Source organism: Misgurnus anguillicaudatus, chromosome 17 (assembly GCF_027580225.2).
Source record: "Misgurnus anguillicaudatus chromosome 17, ASM2758022v2, whole genome shotgun sequence".
Classification (NCBI taxonomy): domain Eukaryota; kingdom Metazoa; phylum Chordata; class Actinopteri; order Cypriniformes; family Cobitidae; genus Misgurnus; species Misgurnus anguillicaudatus.
Genome location: NC_073353.2, coordinates 20,805,512 through 20,821,980, shown reverse-complemented (window position 1 = coordinate 20,821,980; position 16,469 = coordinate 20,805,512). Strand labels below are relative to the sequence as shown.

At 38.4% G+C, this 16,469-nt stretch overlaps 3 protein-coding genes across 4 annotated transcripts; 1 reads left to right on the top strand and 2 right to left on the bottom strand.

Annotated features, from left to right (window-relative positions):
- Nucleotides 1–34: 34 nt before the first annotated feature.
- ftcdnl1 (formiminotransferase cyclodeaminase N-terminal like 1) lies at nucleotides 35–2,637 on the bottom strand. 2 transcript variants are annotated; one of them, XM_055216430.2, is made up of 6 exons: nucleotides 2,546–2,637; nucleotides 1,444–1,592; nucleotides 1,221–1,316; nucleotides 967–1,122; nucleotides 613–801; nucleotides 35–490 (listed from the first exon to the last, which is right to left on the bottom strand). In XM_055216430.2, exons 2-6 carry the CDS (start codon nucleotides 1,556–1,558, stop codon nucleotides 54–56), a joined length of 993 nt encoding a protein of 330 aa, XP_055072405.2. In that variant the 5' UTR covers nucleotides 1,559–1,592; nucleotides 2,546–2,637; the 3' UTR covers nucleotides 35–53. The 2 variants fall into 2 exon arrangements, with proteins under 2 accessions (XP_055072405.2, XP_055072404.2); XM_055216429.2 differs by lacking the exon at nucleotides 2,546–2,637 and adding an exon at nucleotides 1,762–2,016.
- An 80-nt stretch (nucleotides 2,638–2,717) lies between these two features.
- On the top strand, nucleotides 2,718–6,238 carry c17h2orf69 (chromosome 17 C2orf69 homolog). Its single transcript, XM_055216428.2, has 2 exons — nucleotides 2,718–3,418; nucleotides 4,351–6,238. Exons 1-2 carry the CDS (start codon nucleotides 3,137–3,139, stop codon nucleotides 5,065–5,067), a joined length of 999 nt encoding a protein of 332 aa, XP_055072403.2. The 5' UTR covers nucleotides 2,718–3,136; the 3' UTR covers nucleotides 5,068–6,238.
- A 972-nt stretch (nucleotides 6,239–7,210) lies between these two features.
- Nucleotides 7,211–14,201, bottom strand: stk17b (serine/threonine kinase 17b (apoptosis-inducing)). Its single transcript, XM_055216427.2, has 7 exons — nucleotides 13,179–14,201; nucleotides 11,730–11,942; nucleotides 11,487–11,625; nucleotides 11,179–11,305; nucleotides 10,046–10,094; nucleotides 9,672–9,851; nucleotides 7,211–9,488 (listed from the first exon to the last, which is right to left on the bottom strand). The coding sequence occupies exons 1-7, from the start codon at nucleotides 13,295–13,297 to the stop codon at nucleotides 9,251–9,253; spliced, it is 1,065 nt and encodes a 354-aa protein (XP_055072402.1). The 5' UTR covers nucleotides 13,298–14,201; the 3' UTR covers nucleotides 7,211–9,250.
- Between the last annotated feature and the right edge of the window lie 2,268 nt (nucleotides 14,202–16,469).

Sequence of the window (16,469 nt, the reverse complement as noted above, 5' to 3'; positions counted from 1 at the left end):
AAGTAAAGGTCTGCTATCAGGGTATAGCCAATGATCTGTTTATGGCTTTATTATTACATATGCACACGGTGCAGCTCTTTCCAGTACTCTCCAATGCCCTTTGAGAGTGCATCCTCTGCCAATGACCAGCACTCACACGGGGTAAAGCCCACCAGGGCTGTACCCTTGACTGCCACACCATAGTACGCAGCCAGCTCTGCCACTCGAGCTGTGATTAGCGAGGCTGGAGCATGGTAAAAATGTTGCCCTTTAATAGTGAAGCCTGGCCATGGCTCTTGTCCACAAGATAAGGATGTAACACTATCCTTAACGCTCTCCACGTTGCAAGCAATCTCCACAGCACCTTCATGTGGCAAAGCTACAACTTGCACCCCAGGGATACCATTTGGATTGGATTCACGGATTGCTGAAGCCACAAAACGCCCCAAGGACAGATCCTGAGTATCTATAGTCACGTTGCAATTCATAACATATGGGCTGGCACCAACACCTACAGAATAAAACACTTGGGTGAGGGTCACATTTATGAAATTACAGAAACACTTGTAGTTTACTTGTAGTAAATGTAAATCATTGTTCTGTATATTTTGTGATTTCAGTTGAAAAATTAACCTGTAATTCCATATCTTCTGGTGGGCTGTTGACCTACATCTGGTTGGATAGTTGATATATCCTGGACCTTTCTGAACCAGCCAAGCTCTTTCCTCCTCTGAGCCAGACCTCGATGCTGAGGAGAATCACCCCAGCCAAACAAAAAGGCACTGGTACCTACCACTCGTTCAGTCAGAGCTATGGCAAGTGCTTAACAGAAGATGAAAACAGTACTCCTTAAAATTGGAAGTACATGTAAATAAGCACAAAATCACATCTTGCAATCCAGAAATTAGTCAATAGCACACCCCCCCCCCCCCCCAGTCTATTTTGTCTTTGAAAACATGGTACAATTTCTGCGTGAACACCACATACCTTTGGCCTCTTGTCCACAGTCCTCTAGGCCAACCTCCTTCCCCAGCGGATAAAGAGGCACCAAATCCACAGCACCCATACACGGGTGGACGCCTTCATGAGCATTCATGTCAATGACAGAGCATGCATGTTCACAGACTGACAATACAGCCTCTCCTAAAATTGACAAGAAAAATGACCTATATTATAGTTACTGACAAACCAATTGCTAAGTATTTTAAACAATGGACTGAAAGGACAAGGGGGCAACTCACTTATTAGATCAATACTTGCAACAATAGTGATGACAGAGCGGTTGTAGTCAAAATCATTGAAGATGTTCAGCACTGTGACGCCCTCGCGCGTTCTTCCTTAAGAACCATAGATCAGGACCGTTATGTGACAGCACAGTAAATGTAACAAAAAAGATTACATATTTTTTTCTTTTAAGACTTTATAGCGTCTTGATATTACTTTACAATTAATAAATAAACTCACCCTGTGTGTCAGTAATGGCTGACCTGGCCACCGTCTCCACCAGGTCTGGTCTCCGCGCCTCTGAGATGTTCAGGAGACATGCGACCAGTCGCCGACCGATAGATGAGCAGGACATCCCTCACAAAGCAAGAGAAAGACGAAACAAAACACTGTCGGCGCGTTATTTGGTTTTCATTGCAGAAGTGCAAAATTGTGTTGTGCCCTGTTTGTTTGCGTAAGTAAACTTTCCCCAACCATTGATAAAACGGTCCAAAGGTTACAGTGCTCTTACTAAAACAAGAAGTGGTAACTTAACTTAATGTATAACCATTTCCATACCTGACTAATGTAAAAAATAATTCACGAGCCACGAACATTATACAGACGTGACGTTATGTGCACAACACTGTCGTGAAACTTCAGCACACTTTTTCCCAGCTACAGCCCCGCCCCCTTAAGATTCACAGAAAAAAAATCGAATTTAATTGCTGCAGTTTTTACTTCGTCCAGTGACTCTTGTGGTATAATCTAGAAATTGTTAGATAATAACAAGGTTTAACAACAACACGACACCTCAACAAAGATCCAGCCGAAACGATCAACCACGTGAGGCACCTCAGCCAATCAATACGCATTAGTGACGGGCGTTCAGAGTTTTGACTCAGTTCGTTACAGTTTAAGTTGCACTGATTTCTTTTTTTTGCCACAAATGTAAGATGCTATTTTAATCTGTTCTTTAAAAACAGCTTTGTTAGGCATAGCTGTAATAATGGTAACTAAAAGTGTAGTTGTAAGTAACTTATTTATTAAAATATAATAACAGGAATATATCATCATATTTAGCTAGCCATACACACCAGTCATAATTGTCAGTACAATTCACGTCAAATTTATTAGTTGAAACCTGAAAGCAACATAATTTTGACAGTCATAATAAGCAAATTCACGCCTTGTTTTAATTGTTTTCCTTAACACAAGAGAAAGAAAAGATCAATTTTTTACACAATATCCATGATTTGTCATAAATTAATCCTATATTTCGCAAAATTCCTAACACTGGCTGTGCCTTCTTTTAGAAAATAGAATTTGAATGATCAGTGTTAAGCTTTGTTAATATGCTAACCTTGCAGACTTGACATAAAACTGCTCTTGGTTCAAAGCTCCTGCGAAGAAGTGCCGCCTTCCAGCAGATAGAGCCAATCATCATTCGTAATAAACACTGACAGTGTCTGGGGGAGGGGCCTTGTACATGACGCGGAAGCCAGCCAGCTTTTTGCATGAGGTGTTTTAGCGCATATATGAAATATATGCTATAGTACAGTTTATGTCAAATGTAAAAGTTAGTCAGATATATATTGTTTATTTGTGATGTAAGCCAGTGATTTTCAAGAAACCAATATTAGCCATTTAGGTAAATAGCTCTTTAGCGATTTGAACTCCGCGCGTGCGCACCATCCAGTTTCGTTTTGATCAAGCTTGGATGCTCCCACAAAACGCCACTTGACGGCGTTTTATAAGCAGAAATATACGACGTAACTTACACATTTGATCATCTTGGATTTGATATTTATCTAACGGCTGAATACAGACTGCATTATCCTGATAGTATAATAATGGTTCAGCCCGTGCACAGTTATTTTTTGCTCTGGTTTTGCGCTTTTTTTCAGCTTCCTGCTGCAGGTAGCCCCGTCGCCACTCCGTTAACCTTTTGCTTATGGGAAGTATAAGATCAATTGTGGCTTGTTTGTCTCTAGCCGCTTTAGCAAGGAAAATGAATGCCTCGGCCGGGCTGTTCTTTGCGGGGACATCATGCGCGCGTCCCGCTGCTGCGCCCGGTCTCCTACGCCTGACTTCAGTTCCCGGTTATGATCAAAACCGCGTGAATGATGTTTTACTCTTGAAGCCTGCCACGGGAACACAAAAAAGATGCGACAGCCAAACAGAAAACACGCAAAATGGAAATGCGCATGTGGTTTTCTTTCCTGGAGACATTCAGGTATGTCATTAATCCTTTCACTACATAACATAGTATGCCAGCTGTGCCGAGAAATATTGCTGTAAGGCTACACGCAGGCTTTCAAAACAAGGGATTATGGGTTGTAAAGGATTAGTTAATGTTTTATGCATTGTGAATTTTTGGTCCTCTGCCACCAGGCCCGTTGCTTGCTGTATAGAAACTGGTCAGCAATTGGTGCTAATGTAAAATGCTTGCTGGATTATTCAACAAAGTCATTTGATACAGATTAGCCAGTTGCAAGTGGGCTGCATCTCTATATTTAGTTTTTCACAGGCGTTTAAAATCAAACCTAACACATGCATTACTACCATACTGCAGAATTGTCTGCACAAGAGCAATTTTCCAAAGAAAGAGCAATAACTCACTTTGTCACTGACACAGGTGTACAAGGAGTGACAATCATGTGTGCATAGATCCTAAAAGTATTGCAGTTTAAAAAATGTAACACATGTAGCACAATAACATGCAATACATACCACAATTCATACACATACACAAAATTACAACATAGACAGAATTCACACAGTAATATAAGATGGACAAATAAGTCTTTTGGTGATTGTATCAATCCTTTATAGCTGGTGTGATACTCGCAGACAGACTATACTTAATAGCCCTATTTTGGATGTCATTCCATCATTTGAATATGAATATTTAAAGTCTTAAACTCTCAAATGTGAGATTTGTGGCATCAAAGTTTCATTTCAATAACTAAAGTTCACTTTAATTTTAATTACCAGTCAATTACTCACTCAATATTTAAGATATCAAGGTTTTATTTTCACACAATGTTCTTAACATTATGTAAAACAATTTTGTGTGGATTTTGTGTACCTGTAAATCACAAAAATGTTTATGTTATCATGGTTTTATTTACTCTTCTAATGTCTACTTTTTCATCTCTTGCACAGAACTTTCAACAAGAAATGGCTCTCCATGCTGACACGGCCCCATGGCAGTCCTGGAGTCTTGAGGGTGTGGCCCTCACCTTGGGTCATCGTTTCCCTGGCTGCCATATTTGGGTCATCCGTGCGTCCCACATGTACCTGCACAAGTTCAGCAGCTATCAGAACTTTGTAGAGAGCAATTTATTTGGAGCACCAGAACACTCTCCAGACTATGGAGCCATCCGTCACCTGAGGGCACTCCTGGGTCACAGCATGGAGCAGGCTGGACTTCCAAATCCATTACCTCCTCTCAGTGGAACATCCACCCCTGCTCCTCTACCTCCGGGTTTCACTCTAACCATAGTGGGCTTCAGTAAGGGATGTGTTGTTCTCAATCAAATAGTGTATGAACTGGCTGGAGCTCGAGTAGAGCCTGAACTTAGTCTGTTTTTGAACAGTGTTTCGGACATGTACTGGTTGGACGGAGGGCACCCTGGTGGAAGTGAGACATGGGTGACCGATAAGTGTGCTTTGAGGGAGCTGGCCTCTAGTGGGGTGGCTGTCCATGCCCATGTCACACCTTATGAGGTAAGGGACCCAATGAGGGCCTGGGTTGGTCGTGAGCACCAACACTTCATAAAGACCCTGGAGGATCTAGGTGCCTGTCCAAGCCAGAAATTGCACTTTGAGGACGAGCCAGCATGCATTGAGAATCATTTCCGGGTCCTTAGAGAGTTTTAACTGTTCTCAGTATTTGCGTTCAGAAGTCTTAACATGGAATGTATTCTTCACAGAGCATTGCACAGATATATTAGGTAGTCAAGAGCTTTACTCAATTTGTTTGAATGAGTGGATGATTGTAGATGAAGACCAAACTTGTTTATCTGCCTTGCGTAAGCCTTGCTGTTTGACTACATAGGCTTACTTCTCAAATATAAGGACATAATGTTTAACCTAGTGCAAATGTTGACATGCTTAGTTAAGCTTTCTTAATCTTACAAACCTCATTCTTACGTTCAAAGGGCTGTTTTTCCCCCACTTTGAATTGAAAAGACTGAAATAATCAGAAAGTGCTTATTATTATTATTTATTTAAATAGATGCTATTTAAATCCATATTTTTGTTCTAATGTAGTTGAGCAATAAGCATGAATTTGCATTCAAGCGTGCATGTTATTAATAATTAACAATATTAATTGTAGTGTATGGATATTATTGAATGTAAAACACTTAAATGCTTCCTTAACAAAGATAATATAGTCTTAGATTAACACTATATTAAAAAACATCACAGTCTAGGTGTGATGATCATTGGTTTACAATAACAAATATGTCCTGGTTCGTGTGTTTATTATGTGTTTTCTTTAAAATTATAATGTTATGTTTTTTTCTCAGTTGGAATGAATTGTATAGAATATATTTTAGAAAATAATAAAATGCCAAATAATTCAGTGGAATTGCACAATGATCTGTACTTAAAGAGATAGTTCACCCAAAAATCTCAAGGGTGTCACACGTGTCTCATGTTGTAACCTGTATACATTTCTTTGTTCTGATGAAAACGAAGGAAGATATTTTGAGGAATGTTTGGTACCAAACTGAACAGAGTCCCCATTGACTTCCATAGTATTATTAAAAAAACATGTGAGTGAGTAAATTATGACAGCATTTTCATTTTTGGTGAACCAAGACTGTCCCATTAAATGTGTTTTCTGTGCTTTATTTTCACACCATTATTCTCTAGATGGCGCTGTTTATCTAAAATGTGATCTACCAAATGCGTCATACAGATGAATGTGTGGATATTGTCTGTAATCTCCCTACAGTGCATTGAGATAAATGTACACCCTGCTTCATAGCCATTCCATTGTTTCAGTGCTGGTGTAAATAAATAATACAAAAGTTGGAACGTATTGCTGCATTGTTTAAAAATCTTGATTTAAAGCAGGGGTGGGTAACCCTGGTCCTGGAGGGCCACTGTCCTGCAAAGTTTTGTTCCAACCCTAATTACACACACCTGAAAAATCAAATTAAAGACTTCAGGATTACTTGGAAATTAAATTCAGGTGTGTTTGATTAGGGTTGGAACTAACCTCTGCAGGACAGTGGCCCTCCAGGACCCTGGGTTCCCCACTCCTGATTTAAAGGGACACTTCACTTTTTTGAAAATATGCCTTTTTTTCAGCTTCCCTAGAGCTAAACATTTCATTTTTACCATTTTGAAATCCATTCAGCCGATCTCCGGGTCTGGGGCTACAACTTTTAGCATAGCTTGGCATAATCCATTGAATCTGATTAGACCATTAGCATCACGCTCAAAAATAACCAAAGAGTTTCGATATTTTTCCCATTTAAAACTTGAATCTTCTGTAGTTACATTGTGTACTAAGACAGACGAAAAAATTAAAAGTTGCGATTTTCTAGGCAGATATGGCTAGTAATTATACTCTCATTCTGGCGTAATAATCAAGGACTTTGCTGCAGTAACATGGCTGCAGGAGGCGCAATGATATTACACAGCAGCTGAAAATAGTCCCCTTAGTATCTTTCAATAGCAGGGGGCTATTTTCAGGCACTACGTAAGATCATGACCCGGAGATCAAATGTTTAACTCTAAGGAAGCTATAGAAAATGAGCATGTTCTCAAAAAATGCCCTTTAAATGAACACAACATGAGAAAATGTATTGTTGCATGTATAAACATTTATTATTATTATTATTAAGTCCAACAGCTAGTCAAAGCTTGAGCAATTGTGTCATTTTATAATTACAGTGAATCATTATGATGTTGCACAAAGGTTAAAAAAGAACGATAGAAAATGCCTGACTGTTACTTTTTGTTGTTATAAAATAGATATTAAATGTACATCCTTTAGTTTAAACAGTATGCTTTCAAACAATTTATTTAAATAATGTAAATCATCTGAACAACATTTATTCTGATAAATATACCAATTGTTTTAAACAGGTTTCATCATTATATGAAGTGTGATTTTTTTTTGTTACACATATCCCATCTCTCTAACACCAGGAACATCATTATTTCAAAGCACAGGTGCAGGACATAGCAAACATTCTGGCATTACTGTGCTGACTGCCTAACCTTGCACTCCACAGTCTGGCCTATTTTCTTTTGAATTCCAGCTTCAAATACCTCATGGCCCTTGAACATCATTTGAGATGGTTTCCCAGGCAGGGAAAAGATTCAAGTTTCGCTTTAAGATGACGGCATACAGTGAGCACACGACTGTGACAAAAGCCCCTCGTCTTGGTAGACAATGGCCTTATTCTGAGTGTAGGCTGGTGACATCTCTGGGAAACCATAAAGCCCTGAGCATACAAAACAGATGAGCTTTTTACACCTCTTTAAACAGAAAACAGTAAGCTGATACGCAATACTAATATTTCCAGTTCTAACACCCGCTCAGAAAAACAGTCAACAATATATATATTACAAGTTGTTTTTCATTGATTTCCTGATCACTCTTTGATGTGCATAGTTCTGACTCATTTCATACCATCTCTCTCGCAATGTTAAAAAAACTTCCCCTAAAAACTTTCTAACATTCATTTACCTTCATTCCAGAATACATATTACTGTTATCACCAAACATACTTCTCTCTGTTTACATAATGCATATCTCATGCCCTACATACCTCAATACATTTTTAAACACAGCTTTCTTTATAAAATACCATTGCGTGTATATCCTCATTACCTAATGCATAATTTACAGAACAACTTATTGTAGTATTACAGTCAAATTACACAATCAAATTGTGCTAAAGTGTGAACAATATCCCTTTCTACCAGCCAGTGTCAACTGGGGAAAAAAATGATACATCAACAGAAATGCTTGAATATACAAAAATTGTATGCATAAGGCACACAAAATTATACTGTGCAGTTACAGCTAACCCTGAGAACAATGTTCAGAATATAAAAAACTACTGAAACCATTGTTAATGGTATTAGCTTAACACCCCTGTACAAAAGGTAACACGTGAATTAACCCTGAGTTACCTCAGATGTTGGTGCATAGATCAAATTAACTGTCATTACAGGATTATTTATATGATTTTATTATTTTACTCCCAAAATATTAAGGCCTTCAGGGGAAAATGCTGGAGTTTGACTTAATACCAACATTCAGCGCTGATAGGTGTTTATTGTACAGTACGTTGGCAGTAAAAAACAAAATATTAAAAAGATTATTTTCATTATAAAAACACTGAAAATGCCTGATTTGCTAAATCTAAAGCTGTAGAAATGTGTTCTCATATTTTAGTGATACATGTATAATAGGTGGTTTAAGTGCTTTCCTGCATTCCTTTAGTCAAATTCTAGAAGGAAGTTCTATGACAAAACACCAAAACATATTTGTGTAATCCAGGGTGTGTTGTGAATACGTGTTGAGTCACATTTTTATGAAGCATTCTGATGTTTCAATAGCAGTAAAAGAGGATGCATGACACAACACGCAACTAAAACACGCATATAGCACTGTGGAAATCATGCATACTGTCTGTCTGTATTGAATCCCTGCCTTAATATTGCTTTAGTAGCTTGCTGTTGTTGCATTAAGTGCAGCAATAGAATTAGTTTTAACATTAAGAGAAACTGAAATAAGTTACTGAGTGGCATTAAAATAAAAATCTTAACATTTAAAATCAAAATATGACAAGAAAGGTAAAAAAAACTTTTAACAGGACGGAAACATAGATATTTCGAAGCTCATTATTATAATATATATATATAGTATTTCACCAGACTTGGCCCTTTTGAGGAAAGATCATCTTTGGTGCAATGAAAACAGAATTAAGACCGAAGCATTCTTTTGCTGGTGCTGCATTGGAGAATATTCTGGCATCAACAAGGACCAAAAATGGGATGCAATTTAGTGAAAGTGCGACTCCACTGAGCATCAGCATAAGTGGTCACCGTCCCCTGTGGCTGACATACTGTCTTCAAATCGGAACCTCTTGGTGTGTGGCGAGTCCAGAATGTTCTCTTTGTCCTCACGGTCCTCGGGTGGCGCAGACCACTTCCCACCGAAACTCCGTTCCAGAGGAGTGCGTGGGGTAACGGGTATCGGATCAGAAACCGAATAATGGAGCCACAGCCAGGGATGGGTCATGCAATCAGCTGCACTAGGGCGATCCCTAAAAAAGAAAAAAAAAATCACAAGGACTGTACTATCATACATAACTAAATAAAAAACTGATTGTACTTGGTACCAAGAAACAAAGCAGACCAAGGTTAGGGATAAAGTACATCAAGTATGTTGTGACAAGAATGCAAATACTCATCACAAGGTCTTATATTGGACTGAATGACAAACTCACTCTGGTGATTTGACCAGAAGTTTCTGGATGAAGTCGACAGCCAGCTCAGAAACCCTTGAGAAGGCCTCCATGCTGTAGTCCACGTTCACCTGGGACACATTTAGGAAAGTCTCCTGTTTATCCTCGCCAGCGAATGGAGACTCTCCTGTTACCAGCATGTATGCTATCACACCCACACTCCTGTCACAAACACAATCAATTAAAAAGTCAAGCACAACAATGTTTATGGTATCAAACATGGCATATCTGTAATATATACACAGGTGTGGTTAAAGGTTTGTGTTTTAACAACTTCTTGATATGAATGATGTTAAAGTTTGTTGATTTTTGATATCCAATGTGTTTATTGCCTGATGAGGAAGAGTGAGACTCACCAAAGATCTGTTGCTGTGGTGATTGGTTCATAATTCAGGATCTCAGGGGCTAAACACATGAACAAAAATACATCAAATACCTCATCTTTCATTGACCCTGAACTTTTCTGATTGAATAGTTCACCCAAACAAATTTAAATTACTCATAAATTACAAGCAATCCTAACTTTAAATTACTTTTTTTCTTCAGCCAAACACATTTAGAGTCATATTATATAATTTCCTGGCTAGCTTTCTAATGGCATTGAAAATTGGTTGTTTTTAAAGCCCACCCATACATGTCTTTTGAAGTGAAACAATAAGTTTGTGAGAAAACAATTGGTATTATAATTGTAGTTAGTGATTGATCCATCACAATTGATTATAAACACATCCAAAACGGCAGCATGCTGACTCCACGACCACGTCGATATGGGTTCTTGCTTCAGGGTTCCCACACCTTAGCTAACTTCAAATTCAAGGACCTTTTAAGGACTTTCCAGGTCCAATACCCTCAAATTCAAGGACTAAATGTGGGGACACATTTCAAGTGAGAGCAAGGTTACATCATGTTACCTTTTAAGTTACATTGTTACAGTTCCCTTTTGAGGGAACTTGTGCTGCGTCACTGCGGTGACACTTTGGGGATGCTTCTAGAGGTAAATGCGTCTGAATTTGTATATCAAATTCAACCAATGGTGAGGCTTAACGACAAAGACATGGTGATGTGGGATCCAGGAAGTATATTGCTATCTGAAATATTGCCAAAGACGGCGTTACAGGGACGCAGGAAGTATGGCAAGGGAGACGCAGCGTCTCGTTCCCTTCTAAGAGAACAAGTGTTACATACGTAACCTGAGACGTTTTCATGTGTCAAACACAACTATGCAAAAACACATTTTGGTATGAATCAACATCGCATACAGAAGATATAAGCATTTAAAGCGAACAGTTTAGCACGTGTGCTTAAAAAGTCTAGAATTTTTTTATATTATGCTACACTACACAGGGAATTATATGTTTCAACGACCCGTGGGAATCCTGTTGCTTGTCTTGTGACTTGCAAGGTTTGTTACAACGCATATGACTAGTCACAAGACTCATTTTTTGATGAAATAACCTACATGATAAGTAAATCATTGGATAATCCTTACCTACATACTCAGGGGTACCCAGAATCTCCCTGAGTTCTCCAACAGAGCCCAACCTGCGAGACAGCCCAAAATCCACCAGCTTTATATCCCCCAATGGGCTCAGACTGGTCAGAAGAATATTCTGGGGCTGACAATGAAAACAAAGGAAGGATAGAGTTTCAAAAAAAACAACTAGTGCTTTGAATAAGTGATAGTAAGGTAAGAAATAGTAAGTAATCATATTTATTTAGATCAGAGCCATAACATTAAAAAGCCAAAATATTAGCAAATGTGTCAATAAAGGTGCTGAAAACAACACTGAATCTGACCTTCAAGTCTAGGTGGACTACATTGCTCTGGTGAAGTTGGTGAATTCCCTCTAGCATCTGTCTGATCAGACGAGTGATCTGACCTTCAGGCAGCAGCTCATCTGACACACAGTGGTCGAAAATTTCACCACCCGCAGCACTAAAATAGATACAAACTCCGATTTATTCTTTGGACTGAACTTACTATTCATCCTAGGACTAGCTGAACAATGACACAGTTGATGTATTTGAACACAAACTCACTATTCCAGCAGAAGAACGAGGTCATGATCAGTCTCATATACAGCATGCAGTTTCACCACACGAGGGTTATTCTTTGCAGCCTCTAAAACAGCGATCTCGTGAACGACCTCCGCTCTGCAGTCACGGCCTCGTCTCCGCTTCTTAATGAACTTTGCAGCAAAGACTTTCCCTGTGGCCTTTTCCTCGCACCTCCTAACCACAGCGAACTTCCCCCTGAAAGAGACAAAAAGAGGTAGAGATTGTACAGTAAGTGACACTGTATTGTGATCACATGGAACAAATGTGATGTGGAAAATTTTAAAAAATAAAGTACCCATTGTTTATAATGTATGGGTTTTTGAAATCCACAAGAGATGTCAATGTACAAGTGTTCAGTCACACCTAGCAGTTCTCTCATTTATGCAAAACCTCTTACTGACACAGATAGTAATTTTAAATGACTCAGACCCTTGAATATCCATTCAATGTTGTGTTTTGTTTAGTAGCTTAGGTGACTAATGTAGGATAGTCTGTGCTCTTAAAAACTGCACATACTGGCATGGCATGATGAGATAATATACATGCATAAACCTCCTCTTGCCCATGACAGTTTTGCATCCCCCTCCACCCCATTGCCTCACTCTCAGCTGGTACCCATTCTTGTTAAGAGGGAAGAAGTACTCCGGGTTAGGGCTAAAATTCCGAGTTCGGAGCCAAAATATGCTTTATTATTTTATCTGATTACTTAATGCAAACTCATGAAATGCTTGCACAGTCATGCTCTCAAACAAATCATGCATCTGCTTGCCCCACATAACTCTTCTTCTTCCTCACGCATGCAAACAACTCATGTTTAAATAAGTTACTGCTGCAAACTGTGAAATAATTTCCTATAAAACATCACAGCCTTTAGAGAAGATGCTGAAGGCTTGGGGTAAGACAGAAAGCGGAAGAGACCGTTACTTCCCCTTTCTCGGTATTCACACTATAATCTACATCACAGTGCAAACCGGGTCTAGTTCCTACATGGGTTTCCTTCCTGCACATGACACACACACACACACACTTTTGTATTAGTCACAGTTCAGTAGGCAAGACCATTCCTATCCTAAATAGCTAAGGAGGACATTCACTGTTCCAGATAAATATTGGATTTACGATGACTCCTTCTGTCCAAGGACATAAGATCAGGGACGAAGCTTTCTGTATCATTTTATGATATCGTGGCTGTGTGTCACAATATACATTGTAAAAAAACAAGATAGCAATAAATCAAAAGCTATATGGATCCATATAGCTGCTAATAATAACAATAATAAAGACTTTTCAAGACACATGATACACATACAACATTCAGATTAGGTAAAATAGTAAGACAAAATACCGATAAATTATTTGGCAATATTTGGTTAAATATTAATGTTCAAGCACACAGATTCAGTAATGTTTACAATAATGACTGTTGCACACCTGCCCAGCTCATTGCCCATCTCAAACACGGCGTCCAGAGCATCCGGTTGAATCTGAGTTTGGATCTCTGACAGCAAAGCAGAGGATCCACTGCGACTGTCCAGCCTCCTCCGGGCCATCACTACTTTACAGAAACCAGTACGATGATCACCACTCCACTACAACCAGTTTACAGCGACTATCCAGCGAGCGTCCAGTAAAGTGTGTAGACTGGTTAATCACTTCACCAGCATACAGATCATGTTTTAGAGTCACCACCGTTAAAAGCACGTACACAATATCCCTTTTGACGGGATTAAGACACAGTTGGGGATAAAGGTGTTTCGGAAACAAGATATTTTGTTAATTTCTAGTCATTGAATGTTGCGATAAACAGAGCCGCTACATTTGAGTAACTTAAAAGTTTGGTTGAGTTCGAACGCGACGATAGATGCTAAGAGTCCCCAGCTACATGTAGCACAGATTAGCAGTTAGCCCTTAAAGATTCAGCTAAAACTCCCAGATTAAACTCCGTCTTCTGCGCAGACCAACACGGTACACGGAGATTCGCCTCATTTTGTTCAAAAACACAGTGATAGACAGTACTTCCTTTCCGTGCAGAACAAAAGCGGCACGAGTGTAAAGTTCACAGCGGACACTCTCTTCCTCTTCTCAAGGGAATAACAGCTGTAACGTTAGTCCAACCGACAAATTGTTTGAAATAAACTCTGAATGAATCCAACTAAGACTGTAAACAAACTCGTCTCGTTACTCCGGTTTGAAGTGAATAGGTTTTTGGTGATGTTTTGGACCCTTGGGTTCGACTCTAGTCCACCGGTTCAGTTTCAAATTCTCTTCAGATGCCAGCAGCCACGAGCAGCGCGCGTTACGTCACCCTCAGCGTCATCATAACCGGCATATCGGTATGTCGTTGATAGTTATTATCGTGATAGACTTGTTTTGTAGCCTGCTACTTTCTTTTTTATTTTCTCACCCATATACTGGTAAGGTAATTCCCTATTTTCCAGGAGAAGAGGTACTGGACTTTGATATCGCAGAAGTAAAAGCAAACTTAATGCGTAAAGGTCAATTTGACTGGGGGAGCAAAGTGCACCACAAGATAAAAAGGAAATCATGACTCAAACAATGTTTTTTTCAAATCTACCAACCATGTGTCGGAAATAAATGTACCTTCACACTAATGAGTCGAGGGAGAATAAGGCACAAAGACACAAAAAAAGAGGCCAGTACTATCCCAAACCTTTGGTACATTCAGTGCAAAATATAATTTAAACACATGACAAGACTGACACACATATATTACAGCTATATACAAATATGGACACATCATGGAACACATGCAGGTTCACCAACTGTAGTCAAGTGGTGGCTCTTTCATCAGCATTTTACACAATCAACCATAAAGTTTAAATAACAGCACATATGATTTTTGAAAAGTATGGAAGTGACACATTTATTAGTTTTGTCCCCAAATCTCACCCCGCCCCTGATTAACAGCAACTCCTCATGCAAATAAAACTAATCTGGATTCCTGTTGTTTAACTAATTCCAGCATGCATTATCAAGCTATGACACAACGCCATCTAAGGGTCAAACTCAGGTACTGCTTTTTCGACCCAGCATGCATTATTTTATCCAAAGATCAATTACATAAAGGAGAGTTTTGAGAGAAATCCAAATCCTAGGATCCGTGTTTTAACCCAGAAGAGTATTTGTGTGGTGTGAATGCATGATTTTTTTGTATTGCTTGTGTATGTGTATGTGTGTGTGGGCTTGGGGAGTGGACCACAGACAAATAACAAAGAGAGAAATTGTATGTCTGTAAACCAGGTGTTCAACTTGTCACCCATAAATGAAGAACTAAACATGAATCATCGTCATTAAACATTTAGCGATCTGTGATTTGATAATAGACAATTCCTGGTGACAGATTGTTTCCTTATTATGTTATGAAGAGATATTTCTGAAACACTTCATTCAACTTGTGCAAGTGTAAGCAATCTTATTTTTCATCTATTTCTCTTTTCTTTGACTGTCCTTTGTTTTGCCATAGCAGAAGAAAAATTTGCTATACTTGTTTACCAGCAAGTTACACAATTAATGGGTGATTCTCACGAAACCATTGAAACGCCATGGCACTAATGATTTTAGCTTTAAAATGTGTAATATAGTAACATTAAAAAGCATCAGAATTAACACAATACTGTGTTCTACCTTGCACAATGTGTGATTTCAACATAAGAATTTATAATTGGAAATTTTATCTCATTTTCTGCTGAAATTCTCATTACCGCAATGTGTCCGGCTGTGTTTGAACATGCGTTATGTTGTAATTTAATCAAATTAACACAAAAATATTAAGAAAAAAATAAATGGGTGTTTTGCTAGACTACTTTAGATGACAGAAAAAATATTTACTGAATATTCATGTATAATAATAATGAAGAAAAATTAGGAAAATGATGTGTCCATGCCTGATGTTCTCATCCTCCGCAACACTTTTTGAGAACAGTCTGCACACATACAGAATTTTAAGTTAAGTTTGATTTTGAGTGACCAAGCACATGGACCAGTTGCTTCAAGATGGCTACCAGGTAAGATAATTTTTTTACAGTTAATTTGAAATATTGTCTTGTCAGAATGCTTACACGACATTTTGATTATCATTACCGCAACGGATGCTTATTAAATGTTAATTTAATTAATAGAAGCATAATACTTTGATTTTAAATGCATGTGCACAATCTCCAAATTATGTTCTTTCAGGTTTGTCATGTCATTTTGAAAATATGTCAGTGTTGATGTTTTCTGACTGTTGCGGTAATGAGATTTTTTAGGACTAATTTTTTAAATTATGTTACAAAAAGTGTTAAATGATAAGTAAAAGTTTTTAAATTAATGTTACCATTTACTCCAGACTTTGTTTTTCAATGTCTGGTGGGAAAAAAAGTAAATTTAAGCAATTTTTACATTTTCATGCTTGACATTTTTAAAAACAAGTTTTCGTGAGAATCACCCTAATAGTGTAACTACCGCATCCCTGGTTAATGCTCTGGACTTGCCTAACCATACCCAGTTTAATAAATATAATTTCAAGGCCACTGTTTGTGTCTGTCACCACAATGTTCTCCCTATTATTAAAGCTCTTAAAGTCTTATTATACCTCCTTCATGTACATATTGTTAAACTTGCACACATTGCACATGGTGATTAGTGTTTCTACATTCACAGTTGTTGTTTTAAGTATTTTTGTGCATAAGAGAAGCAGGTTGAAAGGTGGATTAAAAATAT

Excerpts from the sequence above, each read along its gene's own strand:
- stk17b (XM_055216427.2), bottom strand. The coding sequence starts at position 13,297 with ATGGCCCGGAGGAGGCTGGACAGTCGCAGTGGATCCTCTGCTTTGCTG. Across the intron at positions 11,943-13,178 it reads ATGGGCAATGAGCTGGGCAG|GGGGAAGTTCGCTGTGGTTA; the intron begins GTGTGCAACAGT and ends TGTCTCTTTCAG. Across the intron at positions 11,306-11,486 it reads TAGTCCACCTAGACTTGAAG|CCCCAGAATATTCTTCTGAC; the intron begins GTCAGATTCAGT and ends TTTCATTGTCAG.
- ftcdnl1 (XM_055216430.2), bottom strand. The coding sequence starts at position 1,558 with ATGTCCTGCTCATCTATCGGTCGGCGACTGGTCGCATGTCTCCTGAAC. Across the intron at positions 1,317-1,443 it reads AGCCATTACTGACACACAGG|GAAGAACGCGCGAGGGCGTC; the intron begins GTGAGTTTATTT and ends ATGGTTCTTAAG. Across the intron at positions 491-612 it reads CAGAAGATATGGAATTACAG|GTGTTGGTGCCAGCCCATAT; the intron begins GTTAATTTTTCA and ends TTTATTCTGTAG.
- c17h2orf69 (XM_055216428.2), top strand. The coding sequence starts at position 3,137 with ATGGGAAGTATAAGATCAATTGTGGCTTGTTTGTCTCTAGCCGCTTTA. Across the intron at positions 3,419-4,350 it reads TCTTTCCTGGAGACATTCAG|AACTTTCAACAAGAAATGGC; the intron begins GTATGTCATTAA and ends TCTCTTGCACAG.